We start from the raw sequence: 14,906 nt of genomic DNA, 5'->3' as shown, positions 1-14,906 counted from the left end.
CATGGCCTGTTTTTTTGTGTCTTCGAGGAGGGTTCTGTTCCATTCTGCTGTAGCTGTAGCTGTAAAAAGTGATTACATCAGCGGCGAAAATAGCTGGGCGACAGCGTGTTAACAATCGGCAAACACGGCAAGCGCGGCCAGCGACTTGCTGACTAACTGCTAAGTGCGGCCAAAAAGCGTTTTGCACTGCGCAAAAATATGGCTGAGTTTGGGACAATTGAAGGTTTTGAAGATGTATCAGAGTAGTGCTGATGAAGTGTCTAAAAACGTACGCAGTTAATGCTACGAGCTTTACAATCAATGTTGCTTATTTTTGACCCAAGGTAAAAGTATCTTAAAATGTTCTTACTCTAGAAATTGGAGTCCCGATAGCCTTTGGGCCAAGATATCTTGGCGGACATTTGCTTGGGATACATTTCAATTTCAGCTCGTTTTTGTTTTTGTTTTTGGTTTTGGTTTCTGTGTGCTGAAGATACGCGAGTGGCAGAGGGGGCGTTTCGCTCGAAACTAATTAATTAAGTTGCTCGCTTAGCGCTGCGCTCGCAGTGTTTTTTTTAGTCAGACTTTCTGGTCTTTTCGACTCTCCAGTTTCGCCGCACATGTTCGCTGCTAATTGCCTTTATCAGTGTCGCGCCGGAGAGCAAACAAAACTATCTGTAGGTTCCAGAAGATAGCCTGTAATTGCCTTTTGGGGCTGCGTTTAACATTTTAGCAACCACCTATGGGGGCGGCAATTTTTTGCATTGCCGCATTTTACATTTCCAGCATTGTTCGATTCCGCAGGCAGCGCATTCCAAAAGATCTCTCGGATACCCCTTAATCTCCTCCTTACTCTTTTCTCAGTTTCCAATTGTTCTGTGCATGTATCTGATGGATACGCCGCAGTAAATAGGTCGCCAGCCACATGGCTACAAAAGTGGTTGGCGACAGGGCGACAAACTATTTCAATTGTGGTCAGAGCGTATCTGTGAGCTTTGCTGGCGGCAAAAGCTCCTATGTACTTTGTATCCGCAAGATACTTTTTACATTTTTCCTGCTTTAATTACACAAATTCTGGTTTATTACACACGATCGGGGTTCTTGCACATACATATGTACATATGTATATGTGCTCACATCGCAGTGACTTTCGGTGAGTAATGCTGTACTTGTTTCGTTTATCTTATCTAGGTTTTGTGCTTTTTCAGCCGCCTCTGCTGCTCGTACCACTCTTTGCTTCTTCTTGTTTTTTCCCCACTTTTTCTATGGCATCCAAATAGCTGGACAGGCAACTCACACAGATACAAATTTTCGAGTGGGGAAAGTAGGTCAATTACACGTGTCGTGTGTGTATGTACATCTGTAGTTTGTATTTTGTATTTCGTATTTCGTATTTCGTATTTGTGTTTTGTATCTGCGGCATTCGTTTGTACATAGGGGTTTTTATGCTTGGCCAGCATAATCAAACAAGCGCTTTGTTGTCGCTTCTTCGTGGCCCGTTCAAAAGTCTACTACTTGTCGCCCAGTGCTCCATTCTCCATTTTCCATTCTCCATTCTGCATTCTCCGCTCTTCGTTTTCTCTTTCTTGGCCCCCCTTTTGGACTCTTTTCTAGGCCAAGACGCTGCAATGGGCGTTCTTCCTGTTTATCTTTCAGTGGAGTTTTATGGACGGAACTCGGACCAAAGATAAACCTGCTAGATGATAAATTGGGGTCACTTCTATGTAGCTCTTTGTTAGGCAGAGATTGGGAAATTTTCGGCCTAGAACCTTGTTTTCCAGTCTGCGAGATAGCTTAAAATTATAGACCGAAGCCACAGAAATGAATAGCTAGAATAGTTATACTCCTATAATATAAAGTTTTCTAGCAGAAAAGGGGTACTGATTAGATATTGTCGTATATACATTGAACTTACCTTCAAAAACAAACTAGTTCTAGTTAGCAATGCTAGTTAGTTAGTTAGTTTTATCCTTAGAACCTTCTTTTTGTAAAAATAGTCTTCTCACTAAACCCTCCTTTGGAATGTATGCGTTTTTCTGAGTGGAAAGGAAAGGACGTTGAAAGGACAAGGAAACCATTGGAATCTCCGGGGGTGGCTACAAGTTACATACATACCCACTGCGAATGGCGCAATTTGGTGGGTGGTTGGGTGGTTTCAGTTGGGTGATATAAAAAAGCGCCCAACTACTTCATGCCCGCAAATTGGGTCAATCGATAAAAGAGGCAGCGACGGAGGCGTCGACTGCGGCACATGCGCCAAAAAGGGGCGGGGGATGGGTGGGTGTGGCGCCCAAGGAGCTTTTCCAGCGCTTTTCCTTTTTCCGCGAGCCTGTTGTTGGTAATCCAATTGTAGGTGGGCCAGAAGCGTGCTAGATACATGGGGCCCTGTAATGTATAACACTGCACATAGCAGTCATGTGCCTTATATACATACGGTGTATATACATAGGTGGAAGTATATAGAGTACCCTTCCTGCGTTACATGGCTCCAGCAATATGGATTACATCACACGAGGCTCTGCAGCCCGTTCTGGCTGTGTGTGTATATGTGTGTGTGCGACTTTTAATATTTTATAGGGCAGCTGTCACTGCTCCACTTGCCACCCAACGAAAACCCCCCAACCCCCCAACCCCCCACCAAACCCCCAAAGAAAACCACCCGTTACACCCACTAGCTGCGGGCTGGATAATCGGAGTTTGGGGCATGTTGTCGTTGCAATCTGATAAAATACATAAGTAAGGAGCCGTAATGAATGTTTCTCTTCCAGGGCTGATTAAATTTTTGCCAGCAATTCTAAATATCTTATCCCCCAGGAATGTTAAACATTGCGGTGCAGGCAAAAGTTTCCCTGCAACTCGAAACCTTAGTCTGAGCGCTCCAAAATTGATTTTCTAAGTGCTTGGGGCCACTCTGTTTCAAAAGTGGCAGGAAATTGTTGTGCTCTTCTGTAGTGTTTTTGGTACAATATATAAATTTTCTTAAAACCAAAGAATTAATTATTCCTTTTTTTCAAAAAGCTTAGGCCGCGTGAAACGCTTGTTTTGCTTCTAAGAATGCGAAAAAGTCGAAGTTTCTTAATAATAATAATACAAAATTCTTTATGCCGCCGCATTTGAACCTGCAACAGATAACTGCAGCACCCGCTTAACACTCTATTTGCGGCAATAACAAACAACCAAGTGTTTTGCCACTCGGGTGTTGTTTGTTACTTGCCTGCTGCGCAACAACGCTTCGGGTGCGCCGACGCACAACAACACAGCAACTAAAGAAGGAGGCTATCTACAGATTTTGGGCATAATTGAGACACTCGATTGTCTACGAGACTCGTAGATGTGTGTTTTTGTCACTCAACCCTTTTTGCGCACTTGCCTTTTTTGTCTCTGATCTGCAACTTCAACGTAACAAAAAGGCTCATTATCTATGTATCTGCGATTCCTCTATACTATTGTTATCAGAGTTCCAAACCATTGTACATACATGTAATTTTACATACAACGTACACCAACCGCTTACAGAATCCATGTAGAGTTAGAAAAGGCTGATATGGCATCGCTGAATGGGTACGACGTGGCAGCGCTATTCCAAAAGGCGCGTATTTCAAAAAAGGTAGAATGTAAGACTTACGCAAACTTATCAACTGCCATAAACTGTTACTTAAACTTTCTTTCCACTAGCAATAAGAAAGCATGGGCAGTAAATGGGACACTGGTTGATATTATTTGAAATATATTTTATTGGTAGGCAGTTTTGAAGAACATTTTTAATGACATTTATATATAATGAACATGTTTCAAATAATCATTTTCATCTCGCTTTCATTTTGCTCGACTTTCTCCCATTTGTAATATTCTTCTATGTATGTATGTATATAATAAATTTATTTACTTTATTATTATAATATTTTCCCACCTCACCTCTAATCGTTTACTTTGTTTAGTTGCTGCGGTTGCGTTTTTTTTTGTTGTTTACCTTTTTGTTGCTCTTTTTTGTTGTGGTTGATTCTTAATTTGGTTTTGTTGTTTTGGTTTTTGTTTTTGTTTTTGTTTTTGTCATATACCTTGTAAACTTATGTAGTTTCATATATGTATAATTTATATATATGCGTGTATATATAATGGCTTACTATAAGTTACTTAAAAAACATTATATAATAAATATTTACTCGTACTTTATGTATGCCTCCCCTTGTTTCCTTTCTTATTTTTTGCCTACTCCTGCTTAAAGTCCAGTGCTCAGATCGGCAAGATTTATTTATCTAAGGTTTCAAATCACAATTTGGGAAAAGAGTTTGGTAGAATGCAAATTCTACGGCACAGTGTGGTCGTTTAACTATCGGTGATTTTCGCAATCTATTGACAAGTCACACTGTGCCCAAAACATGACTTAGTCACTTCACAAGTCCAAATTGTCGTTCTGAGTACTGGGCTTTACCTCATATATTTGTATAATATATGTATGTGTATATATATATATCCTTTTATATTATTTTATTTATCAATATTTATTACCAATATCGTAGATCACCAAACTTGTTTAAAAAAATGTTACACGAAATTGTTGTTCTTCTTTTGCTTAATGCTTTTGTTACTCATCTGCGGATACTTCGGTATCGGTTTCAGTTTGGGGACTTTCTTTCTGGGGGTCTGGTTTTTTGGGGTTTTGTTTGTCTGGTTTTCTGGTTGTCTGGGGATCTAGACTCCTCTGCTCTGCCTCCTCCTCTCCATCGAAGTGTTTGCTCTGACTACGATCTTCGGCTTTGTTCTTGATGAGTGATGCAGTAGTAGTATCTATATAATTTGCGCTCTCTTTCCATATCTGCTATGTATATATGCCTTGTTTCCCTATATTCCTATATTCATCTATCGTCGTATGCTTTGCTCTAGTCATAATCGTAAGTATTTATATATATAGGTCTATGTACAGAGAAGTACACACTGGGGCTACAATTCTTCGCTAGCATTATCGATAGGTAACGCTCGACTCCCGATCGAGACTCTCCCCTATAAATTCATGAATCTCCTCCCATCAATCCTCGCCTGATATTCGGGGTTTTGTTTTGCGAGAGAGTGTCTGCCTATATTGGGTTTACAATTTGCTAAATTACATTATACGAGAATTGGGGTTTGCTGTTTGCTGTTTGCTCTTTTCTGTTTTCGGTTTTCTGTTTTATCATATATGTATCTCTTGTTATTGTTATGTTCGCTAGATTTGTATAGAAAAAGTTGTCGAAGCTTTCCTTGCTATCCGATAGTTTCGTATTTGTATTTGTAAGTAGGGTACACGACGGCGGGGATAATATGATTAAAGTGTTACGGCAAATACTATAAGTAGATAGACCGTTAGTTCATGTTCTTAATCTCAGTTTGTTCGTCACTGCTGCTTCTGCTGCTGCTGTAATTGAGACTATCTAGGCTAACAATACGATACGTGGTAAGTTAAGTTAAGTAGTTAAAGGCAAACGTTTCTTCCTCTATAACTGCAAATCGAGATCAAGATCGAAGGTGAAAGTGACCAGTGACCAGTGACCAGTGACCAGTGATCGAGTGACCAAGAAATCGCTCCCAAAATGTCGGTTCGCGTATGTGATATCTGGGGGGCTTTGTGGACATGAGATTAGCGCCATCTCGACTCGGATATGTGGGCTTCCATCTAGCGGCAATGGATCGTAATCAAGGGGTATATATTGGGGGCATCCAAAGGGTGTTCAGTGTTAACGTGTATTTGTGGGTGATTGTATTGTCAACGTGGTGTGTAATTTGTTTGCAGCTTCGGTAGCCAAAGTGATGTGTCCTACGGTGATGTTTGTTCGGTTTGATTTGTCGATAGTAATTGTTCTCGTGTTCTCAATGGTCTGGATATAGATTGATGATTACATTATATCGTATATCATATATAGTATATTATTTCATATATTATACAGCTTCTGTTATGCTTACATAACTAGACACCTATGTACACTTCTGTCGAGCACGAAGATGTTGCTAGCTTTTACTTTTTACTTGTTTACTTGACTCGCGAACTCGTATGGCTTTCTGCCCTCCAGCCGCACCGTAAACCCGAGGTTCCTGGTATAGGAACTTGTTGGGGAACTCATTTGGCGAGAGAGAGGGGCAGGAAAAGCAGGACCCTAACTTATGTACACAAATCGAACGATTGCGAAACCGAAAAGAAAGCGTAGAGTGCAGCTCTATCGTAGTTTACTTGGTCGTTAATCGATTACCTAAAAGGTGGAGGGTGCTTTTCCAATTCAACAATCGATCGTTCTAGAATGGGTGGAAGGATCCGAGGACAATGAGAGCGCTAGGGTCAGCTATCCTTCGTTTCTGGGGCTATGATATAGGCTTGTATGATATGATCGTGGTGTGTCTCTTGCTGAATGTCTTCGTGGTTGGTTACTTTAGCAACCGAAAGTCAAATGATATACTAATGATAGGCCCTAGGATTAATCGGATCTTACATTTCCCCATCTATCAATATTCTTGCTTACACTGGCAGTGATAACTCCATACTTCGTTCTTCTTGCTTCTGCTCTACGATTTCTACTTCCTTCAAGTTTAAATTATAGCGAACGGAAATGTACTCAATGAAAAAACACTAGTTCATGCTAGTCAATATGGTACTCTATAGTTTGTACACATTCGCAACTATTCCTCTATAGCTATGTATGCATTACAGGGGCATAAGTCCTTCATGTCTGATAACAATAACACTTTCGCTCCTTATCTAAACCAAAAGCAACGTTTCGAGTGACCTGGACTAGAGTGGAACTATCGATCTACAATAAGTACTACAAGTACTACAAGTACTATACTCGTACTATGCGCATTCACAGCTGACTTGGGTAAAGCTTGCGTAGTGGACTCGATCTATTTAGTCGGGGGCTAAGGAACGTGGGGGTATCGTGTAGATTTAACTAATTAAAATAGAGATTGCACTTGTTGTAGTTGACGTTCGAGTTTATTTTATCGATAATATCCATAATAGCTGAATGGTAGGTAGTGATCTTCCTTTGGGGTCTGCAGTGATAGTTCTTTGGTACACGGTACACGGTACACGGTACACGGCTAAAGGCTAGGCAATATAATTTTATAATCGCAATAATTTTACATATGGTACTCGTATCTATATCATACTTGTATAATCTGTGGTCTATCATGTATTGCTCTACGTAGTGTATCCGTATATGTATCTATACCTTTCCGCCATGAGTCCGATGCGAATGACTTATGTACAGTGTGATTGATGGGCGTAGGATGCTCATGTTTGACTAACTATAACAGAGGCTCGCATACATACTATATATGTATGTGTGTATATATCGTCGATAATTGTAAGTGCATGCTGCACTTTGGGTCCAATGCAGCACTCAATTAATGCAATTACTGCGCTGCCTTTCTTCTCGTTTCAACTTCAATGCCATAACATTCGCCCAGTGGGAAAACTAGTGACTAATGGGTGGGTCTTACGGAAATATTACTGGGCTGATGGGCATGGGGATGTGGATGGGGATGGGGATGAGGATGGGGATGGGGATGCAGTGCCCGAGGACGTAGTCTACGTGCTGCAGCTCCGAGCGACAGAGAAAGAGTGAGGGACAGAAGGACTCTCGAGTGGGGGTAATTGGGCTAAGAAGGACTTGGTGTTTGGCTAACGATAAACTTTAAGTTGAGTTCGATTTTGAGTTCGAAAAGGATTGAGTTAGTGAGTTAGAGAGAGTTAAGAGAGTTTACAAAGTACGCTATACGAGCTGACTTTTAAATGCATCCACAATTTGAGTATAGCGGCAACCTAATTACACAATACACATAAATATCAAATAATATGCATTTCGCATTGCATTTACATAGTGTCATTTACAAATGTGTGTGTGTCCCTGTGTGTCCCTGTGTGTTTCAGTGTGTGTAGAGTGTGTAGAGTGTATGTGTGTGAGAGTCGTAGAAATACTGCATAGTTGGTATTGGTATCGGCATCGGTAGTATACAAAATAGTAGACAGTGCTTTTGGTAACTTCTTGCTGTTTTTGGTTTTCCATTATCGCTTTGGGTAAGTAGTACGGGTAAAATCCTTTTGCCTCATCTGCATCACTAGATGTGTGTGTCTGTGGCTTCGCGAGGGCACTGTTTAGAAAAAGCTCTTCAAGAAGCCAGCTGGCCCAGCCTGAAAAGGGATACGGATCGGGTATTAGCCATATCTTTGGATACCACTAAGTGGATCCTAACTTACATCCTGCTGTTGCTGCTGCTGCGTTTGTGCTTGTTTGACTTTGGCTTGAGCGATCTTTAAGGCTCTGAAAAAAGGATAACAAGGCATGAATTTACTGGGGGCGTTTAGGAGAGGAGCCACTGAGACACTCACTGTTGCAAATCCATGATGGTCTTCTCCTTGGCGTTCTGCTCCTCCTGCGACATTTGTACCAATTGCAGCAAACGCTCCGTTTCGGTTGCCGCCTTCTTGTGCTCCTCCTTTGTATTCTGAAGCTCCTTGACGCATCTGAAAAAGAGTTGCAACAACATATAGTACGTGATATTTGCCGAATAAAAAAAAACAAAAAAAACAATCAGATCCTATCCAATCTTTCCACACCCGTTTGTCCGTATTTCTGTCCGTATAAACGTTGAAGCGTCCGTATTTGGAGATTCGTAACTTAAGTTTCTGGAGGCATTTAAAGGGTAGCTTTATAATCGAGGTAGTTGACCATAGCTTTCCTTATGTTTTCGTAAACTAAAGTAAATCGCATTCCGCGCTTTATCTTAATCTCGTGACCAATAATAAATATTAAATAGACGTATATTTTGAAATAGGGGATCTGCTTTGGTAAGAAGATATTTCGCTGGCTTGTGGAACACTTACGCTTCCAGCTGCCGCTGCGTGTCCATGAGCTTCTTGTTCAGCTCGCCGGCGGCCGCCGCTCCGCCTCCTTGCGTCTGGAGGGACTTCTCCAGCTGGTCCATCTGCTCCTTGCGCTTGCGCAGCTGGACGTCGAACTCGGCCATCTTCTTCTCCTTGTCCTCGATGTCCTTGCGCTTGGCGTCGATCTGCTTGCGCTGCTCGTCGATGATCTTGCGCTCGCCCTCGGTGGCCTTGGCCTGGTTGTCGATCTGCTTGCGCACCTCCTCCAGCTGCTTCTGCTGCTGCTCCAGCTGCTGGCGCTGCACGTCGGTGGCGCCTGCTCCCGCACTGGCAGCCTGCTGCAGTTGTTGCATCTGCTGCTGCAGCTGTTGCACCTGCTGCTGCAGTTGCTGCACTTGCTGCTGCGCCGTTTGGAGCTGTTTTGTCTGCTCCTGGTTGGACATCTTGAAGGGGGAGAAAAGCGATTACCGGATATATGATTGTGCAATGGCATGGTTAACCCACCTTGCTCTTCTCCAGCTCCGTGACCAGGAGCTCCAGCTGCTGCTGGAAGCGATCCCGCTCGGTGCACGCCGCCTGCAGTTCGCCCCTGACCTTCTCCAACTCTTTGGCGTCCGCTCCGCCGGCACTTGCTGCGGACTGCTGCTGCTGCGCCGCCTGCTGCGCCGCTTGTTGCGCCGCCTGCTGCTGCTGTTGCATCTGCTGCTGCATCTTTTGCATCTGGGCGTGCTGATCCTTGATGTGTTGGTCCATAAGCTAAACCATTTTATTGCATTAGAATCCTAGTTTAGTTTCTTTAAGATGTAATAGTGTAACTTGGAACTCCAATAAAACTCCCATTCAAAGTAACGTAATTTCAAACGCAATAGCCAAATGATAACATTAAGTACTTACATATTGATACAAAAAATTGTGGAAATAAGTGATGTAATGTGTTAGAAAAGTATCAGAATGTTTAGTTGTGTTAAGGTCCAACTCCTTGTGTCCTGTAGTAATTCACCCACATCGATCCTCACCTGAATGCGCTTGTGCATCTCCTGGGCAGCCTTGTCGGCCATGTCGGCACGACCCTTCTCCTGCTCGATGACCTTGCGCCATTGCTCGATCTCCTCGCGACTCGCGCCCGCCGCCGCGGCAGCCTGGGCCTGCTGGGGACCGGCGGCCTGCAGGGCGCGCTCCGACTCCTGGAGCTTCTGCTGGAGGGTCTGGATCTCCTTCTGCATGGCCTGGATCTCGGCGGGAGAGGCTCCGGCGGGTGGAGCGGCGGCAGGCGGCAGTTGGTGACCGTTGCGCAGCTTGCGGTTCTCCTCGCGCGTCTTCTGCAACTCCGCCTCTGCGTTCTGGAGCTCCTTCTGGAAGTTCATGAGGATCTCCTGGCTCTTCTCCAGTTGCAGGACCAGCTGCTCCCGCTCCATGGCCAGCTGCTTGACGTCTGACTCCAGCTTCTGGACGTGCTTCTCCAGCTGCGGATGGGGGGCAGCGCCTGCTCCGCCGCTCCGGCTCGCTTGACGCAGTGCCTCCCGCTCAGCCTCGGCCTTCTCGAGGCGATCGTGAAGGCGACCCAGCTCAGCGCCCATGCGCTCGAACTCGATGCGCGTGGACTCGGTGTTCTCCTGCTGCTTGGCCAGATGCATTTGCGCCTTCTCCAGTTCCTTGGCCAAGCGACCGGCCTCCAGCTCGGTGGCGTCACGCGACTGCAGCGCCTTCTCAAGGCGATCCCGCAGGCGGTCGATCTCCTGCCGCTCGCCAGCGGACAGAGCGGAAGAGGAGGACGTCGACGCTCGGACCGGATCGCCGGGGCTCACCGAGGACTGTTGCAGGCGCAAACGATCGACCTCCTTCAGTAGCTTCTCATGCTTGTCCCGGGCCTTCTCCCGCTCGATGTGCGCCCGTTCCAGCTCGGATCGCTGCTTGTCCTGGTTGGCCAGCATCTTGGCCACCTCGCCCTTCGATAGCTCCAGCTGCAGGCTGGTCTCGTGCAGCTTCGACTCCATGTTCTGCACCTCCATCTCGATCTTCTCGTACTTGTCCTTGTACTTCTCGAAGGACTCCGACTCGTACTGCGACTTGCCCCGGATGGTCTCCAGTTCCATGAGCGTCTTGTCCAGCTTCTCGCGCAGCCGCTCGTTCTCCTCCTTGAGGCGGCGCGTCTCCCGGCCAAAGGTGTCTGTGTCCTGGAGTTTGCGCAGCTCCACCTGGCTCTTCTCGTAGCGGTCGCGCATTTTCTCAAGCTCCACGGCATAGTGGGCCGCCTCCTCCTTGGCCGCCTCCACGCTGGCGCCCGCCTTGGTTTGGGCGGCATGTGCCCGCTCCAGTTCGTAGGTGACCCTCTCCAGCTCGGACTGGAAGTGCTCCTTCTCGCCCTGGGCCCGCCGAATGTCCGTTTGCAGCTTGTCGAAGCGATCGCGACTGTGCTCCAGCTCGCTGCGCGCATTGTCCTCGCACTCCTTGGCGCGGCTCAACTGGAGCGCCGCCCGATCGCAGGCCTCCTGCAGCCGGGTGCTCTCGTCCTGCAGCTTGCGCAGATCCTCGCGAGCCTTGCTGGCAGCCAGGCCAGATCGCTCCGCCTCCACCTCCAGGCGGGCTCTGTCCGCCTCTGCCGTATCGCAGCGGGACTGAAGGCGATAGATCTCGTTCTGGGCCCGGTCGTACTTCTCCAGCATCTTTTCAAACTCCTTGTTGGAGGTGTCCTTCTCGTCGATCAGCTTCTGGCTGGCGTACAGCGCCTTGTCCAGTTTCTCCTTGAGGATCTCGACTTCGGTGACCGCATCGTCGCGCTCCATCTGAAAGGAGGAAGCGATAGGGCATAAGGGGTTAGGTCTGGGACATTCGGGTTTCCAATGGCAATGGTAGCTACGGATTTACACAAACAGCCAATTGTTCTGATTTCTTAATTCAGTTCTCATGCGGTTTTTCAAACAATATGCAGTACAGACAACGTATTTTAGTATAGAGTTTAGTCGGGGTGATAGCCAATAGTTTTGGGTTTCGTTTTCGAAGAGGATACCTGAAGAAGTGGCCTTCGCTGTCGGGGGTTTGGGTGTCAATTACCTGGAGTTTCTGCTGGATGGCGTGCGACTTCTCGTAGCGCTCCTTGAGGACCTCCAGATCCGTTTGCATCGCCTCCCGGTCGCGGGCGGCCTTCATGAGGAGGGTCTGTGCCGATTCCGAGCGCTCCTTGAGCGTCTCCAGCTCGTCGGAGAATTGATCCCGCTCCTTCTGGATGCGACCCAGTTGCACCTGGTATTTCGTAGTTGTGTGGGTGTTTTAGTTGCGAGTGTGAGTGTTGTGGGGTGTGACAGTCGAAAGATAGTTACGCATACGTAGAGATATATGTTAGGGATAAATAGTTTTAGTTATGTACAAGGCGGGTTAGGGTTGGTTAAGGGTTGAGGGTTGAGGGTTGAGGGTTGAGGGTGTTCTGGGTTAAGCAATAGCAATCACATCGATCTAAGCGAGGTTTCAGTGGCATGTCGGTTAATAGTTTACTCTGGGGGTTAGCACAACACAGTTACGGCTACAGTCACAGATGTTCGGTTAGCTAGTCTCTTCGAAGATGGGTGTGTGTGTGTGGATCAGAGAGTGTGTGGTGTAGGTGGTTCTGGGGGCAGCGACTGGGACGGGGATTGAGACCCGGGCATACCTGCGTCTTCTCCAGCTTCTCGCGAATGCGATCCGTGTCCAAGGAGAGGGTCTCGCGCTCCTTCTGCATCCTGGCGGCCTGGCCCAAGGCCTTGTCCAGCTGCGACTGCAGGTTGTCGTAGTCGTAGGTGAGCTTCTCCTTCTCGAGCACCAGGCGGCGGTTCTCCGTGCTGGCCTTGTCCAGCTTATCCTGCAGATGATCGACCTCGTTCTGGGCCTTGTCCAGCGAGTTTTGCAGCTTCTCGTGCTGCAGCTGCGACTTGCCCAACGTGGCCTGGGTGCGCTCCATCTCCTCCTTGATCTTTTCCACCTCGGAGAAGGCCTGTGCAACGGATGGTGGTTTGGGTGAGTGAGTGAGGGTGGTTGGTTGGTTGGTTGGTTGGTTGGTTGGGTCTTTCATGGGATTCATTGGGGGTTTTATTCGGATTTGGGTGCTATAGCTATATAGCTATAGCTAAGCGGTTTTGCCTACCCGATCGCGGTCGGCGTGGATGCGAGAGACGCCGCTCTGCGCCTTCTCCAGCTCCTGGCGCAGACTCTCCTGCTCACCCTGGGCGTTCTCCAGCTTGGCCTTGAGTCGGTACACCTCGCCCTGGCTCTTCTCCAGCTTCTCCTGCAGGGCGGCCGCCTCCTCGCGTGCTCTTTCCGCATCCGACTGTTTTCGGGTTTTGGTTTGGTCGGTTTTCATTATCAATCGATCGTGGGGGATCGAAGGGTTTGTCATGTTGTCGGGGGGGTAGAGTGGATGTTGGATAACGGATATTATTTACAGGCCATTATGTGGGGCAAAGGTTCTTAAATGACTGATTCGACTGACTGACTGATTGACTGACTGACTGACTGACTGAATGTCTGACTGATTAGTAGACACGAAACAGAGAGGTTAAGGTGACAAACGACAAATATAACGACAAAAAGTACTTAAATTACGATAACGATTACGAACACGATCACAACGTCTAGCGAGCGATATAGAGCGATTTATGCTGCGAGCTGACTTGGAGGGAGATATAGAGCAGGAATCATGATGAGGAGGAGGTGGTTAAGAGAACAGAAGTGCTTGGAGCGAGCTTAGGAAAGATTTGGGCCAGGAAAAGCTTAACAGAAGGTATAGAAGGAGCAATACTGAGGGTGTAAACGGAAACAACAGTGGAAATAGCTAAAAAATGTGGAAAAAAGGAATGGATAAAAATATCTAAGATAAATGTAAAGGAAACAAAAGGACAAATAAAGTTTGGTGAACTAGAAAACAAAGACGAAGTTTAAAGAAGTTTAAAGAAGTTCGGTGCGAAAAAGGGAAAAGAGTGTAGCTGGGTAATGGGTTGAAACAGACGGACATAAAAACACTGGACGAAGTTGTTATGGGGCACATGGCGGGATTTGGAGCATGAGTTCGCGATGGATTGGACGACCACAGATGGCTCATTAGTGCAAGAGGAAAATTAGGGAAAATTGGCGAAAGTGCGAGAGCAAAGTAAGGCAAAGTGTGCGTAAGAAATGCTGGCGGATGTGTGGTTGTCAATGTATTAGTGGGCGCGCGAGAGCAGTTAAGTCAATTAGCTGGGCATATCAGCGGCCTTCCGCTTCCTTCAGTCCTTGTACGTGTGTACGTGTACGTGTGTGTGTGTGTGGGGGGGGGGGTGAAAGTCCAAGAAAAAGCGCTCCTGGAGCTGGGCTGCTCTAAGGATACTTTGTCATACTTTGCTGGCATCCGGTTTTCGGGGCAGGTTGCTGCTCTCTCTTCCCAGCAAACCGGAACTGCGGTGACAGATGAGCTCGAGGCTATATCGTACAAGGTCAATGATGTATGTATGCGTGTGTGTTCGCTATATTTATAGGCACGTGTGTATGGGTATGTGCGTATGTATGTATATGCTGGTATGGCAATGTTAGTACATCAGGCAATGCAAGTTACATTAAATTGAACAAGTGACAGATTGCAACTAGCTTTGGTTATCTTTTTGGGTTTCTTTGGATTAGTTTGGATTACTTTGGCATAGTCAGATGCAGTTCAAGTTTGCAATCGAATTCAATTACGGTTAGTTGCGTTACTAAAAACTTGTTTGATTGATTGATTGCTTGGAAGCGGTTTACTCACAAAACGTTTTTCAGTTTCGCCCTATATTTAGAGAATGAATGTAAGCACAACGGTTTAGATAGAGTTTGGTTTTAGTATACATGGTCTCAACGGCGGCATTTGCAATTTGCAATAAATTTCTTTACAATTACGATTACATTTACAGTTTACGATTTACTAATACGGTTACGGTTACGTTAGAGTTAAAGTTAAAGTTAAAGTTAAAGTTACGAAAGAAGCAAACATAAAAGGATTTAAATCCCTATCCTTTATCCCCGCAAAAGGACTCAGCGTGTTTGCCATAGCAAGTGCTCGGGTGTGTGTGTGTGTTTGTGTGCGTGTGTGTGTGTGGTTGGG

The 14,906-nt window shown here is 46.1% G+C and overlaps 1 protein-coding gene across 17 annotated transcripts in view; it reads right to left on the bottom strand.

The window, feature by feature from the left end:
• Positions 1–7,959: 7,959 nt before the first annotated feature.
• Positions 7,960–14,906, bottom strand: part of LOC120443882 (trichohyalin) — a 34,039-nt gene continuing 27,092 nt past the window's right edge. For 10 of the 17 annotated variants that reach the window (XM_039623274.2, XM_039623275.2, XM_039623279.2 and 7 more), the window contains 10 exons: positions 14,571–14,591; positions 12,945–13,127; positions 12,474–12,794; positions 11,882–12,070; positions 9,847–11,613; positions 9,335–9,586; positions 8,831–9,273; positions 8,336–8,470; positions 8,204–8,267; positions 7,960–8,137 (listed from right to left, as the gene is read on the bottom strand). In XM_039623274.2, the coding sequence (XP_039479208.1) occupies positions 8,102–8,137; positions 8,204–8,267; positions 8,336–8,470; positions 8,831–9,273; positions 9,335–9,586; positions 9,847–11,613; positions 11,882–12,070; positions 12,474–12,794; positions 12,945–13,127; positions 14,571–14,591 (3,411 nt within the window). In that variant the 3' untranslated portion in view covers positions 7,960–8,101. The remainder of the gene's footprint in view (positions 8,138–8,203; positions 8,268–8,335; positions 8,471–8,830; positions 9,274–9,334; positions 9,587–9,846; positions 11,614–11,881; positions 12,071–12,473; positions 12,795–12,944; positions 13,128–14,570; positions 14,592–14,906) is intronic. The other 7 variants (XM_039623291.2, XM_044005709.1, XM_044005711.1 and 4 more) reach the window with 3 other exon arrangements.

Source organism: Drosophila santomea, chromosome 2L (genome assembly GCF_016746245.2).
Source record: "Drosophila santomea strain STO CAGO 1482 chromosome 2L, Prin_Dsan_1.1, whole genome shotgun sequence".
In the NCBI taxonomy this organism is placed as follows: domain Eukaryota; kingdom Metazoa; phylum Arthropoda; class Insecta; order Diptera; family Drosophilidae; genus Drosophila; species Drosophila santomea.
Note: the sequence above shows the minus strand (reverse complement) of the source record. Positions and strands in the feature narration are given on the sequence as shown.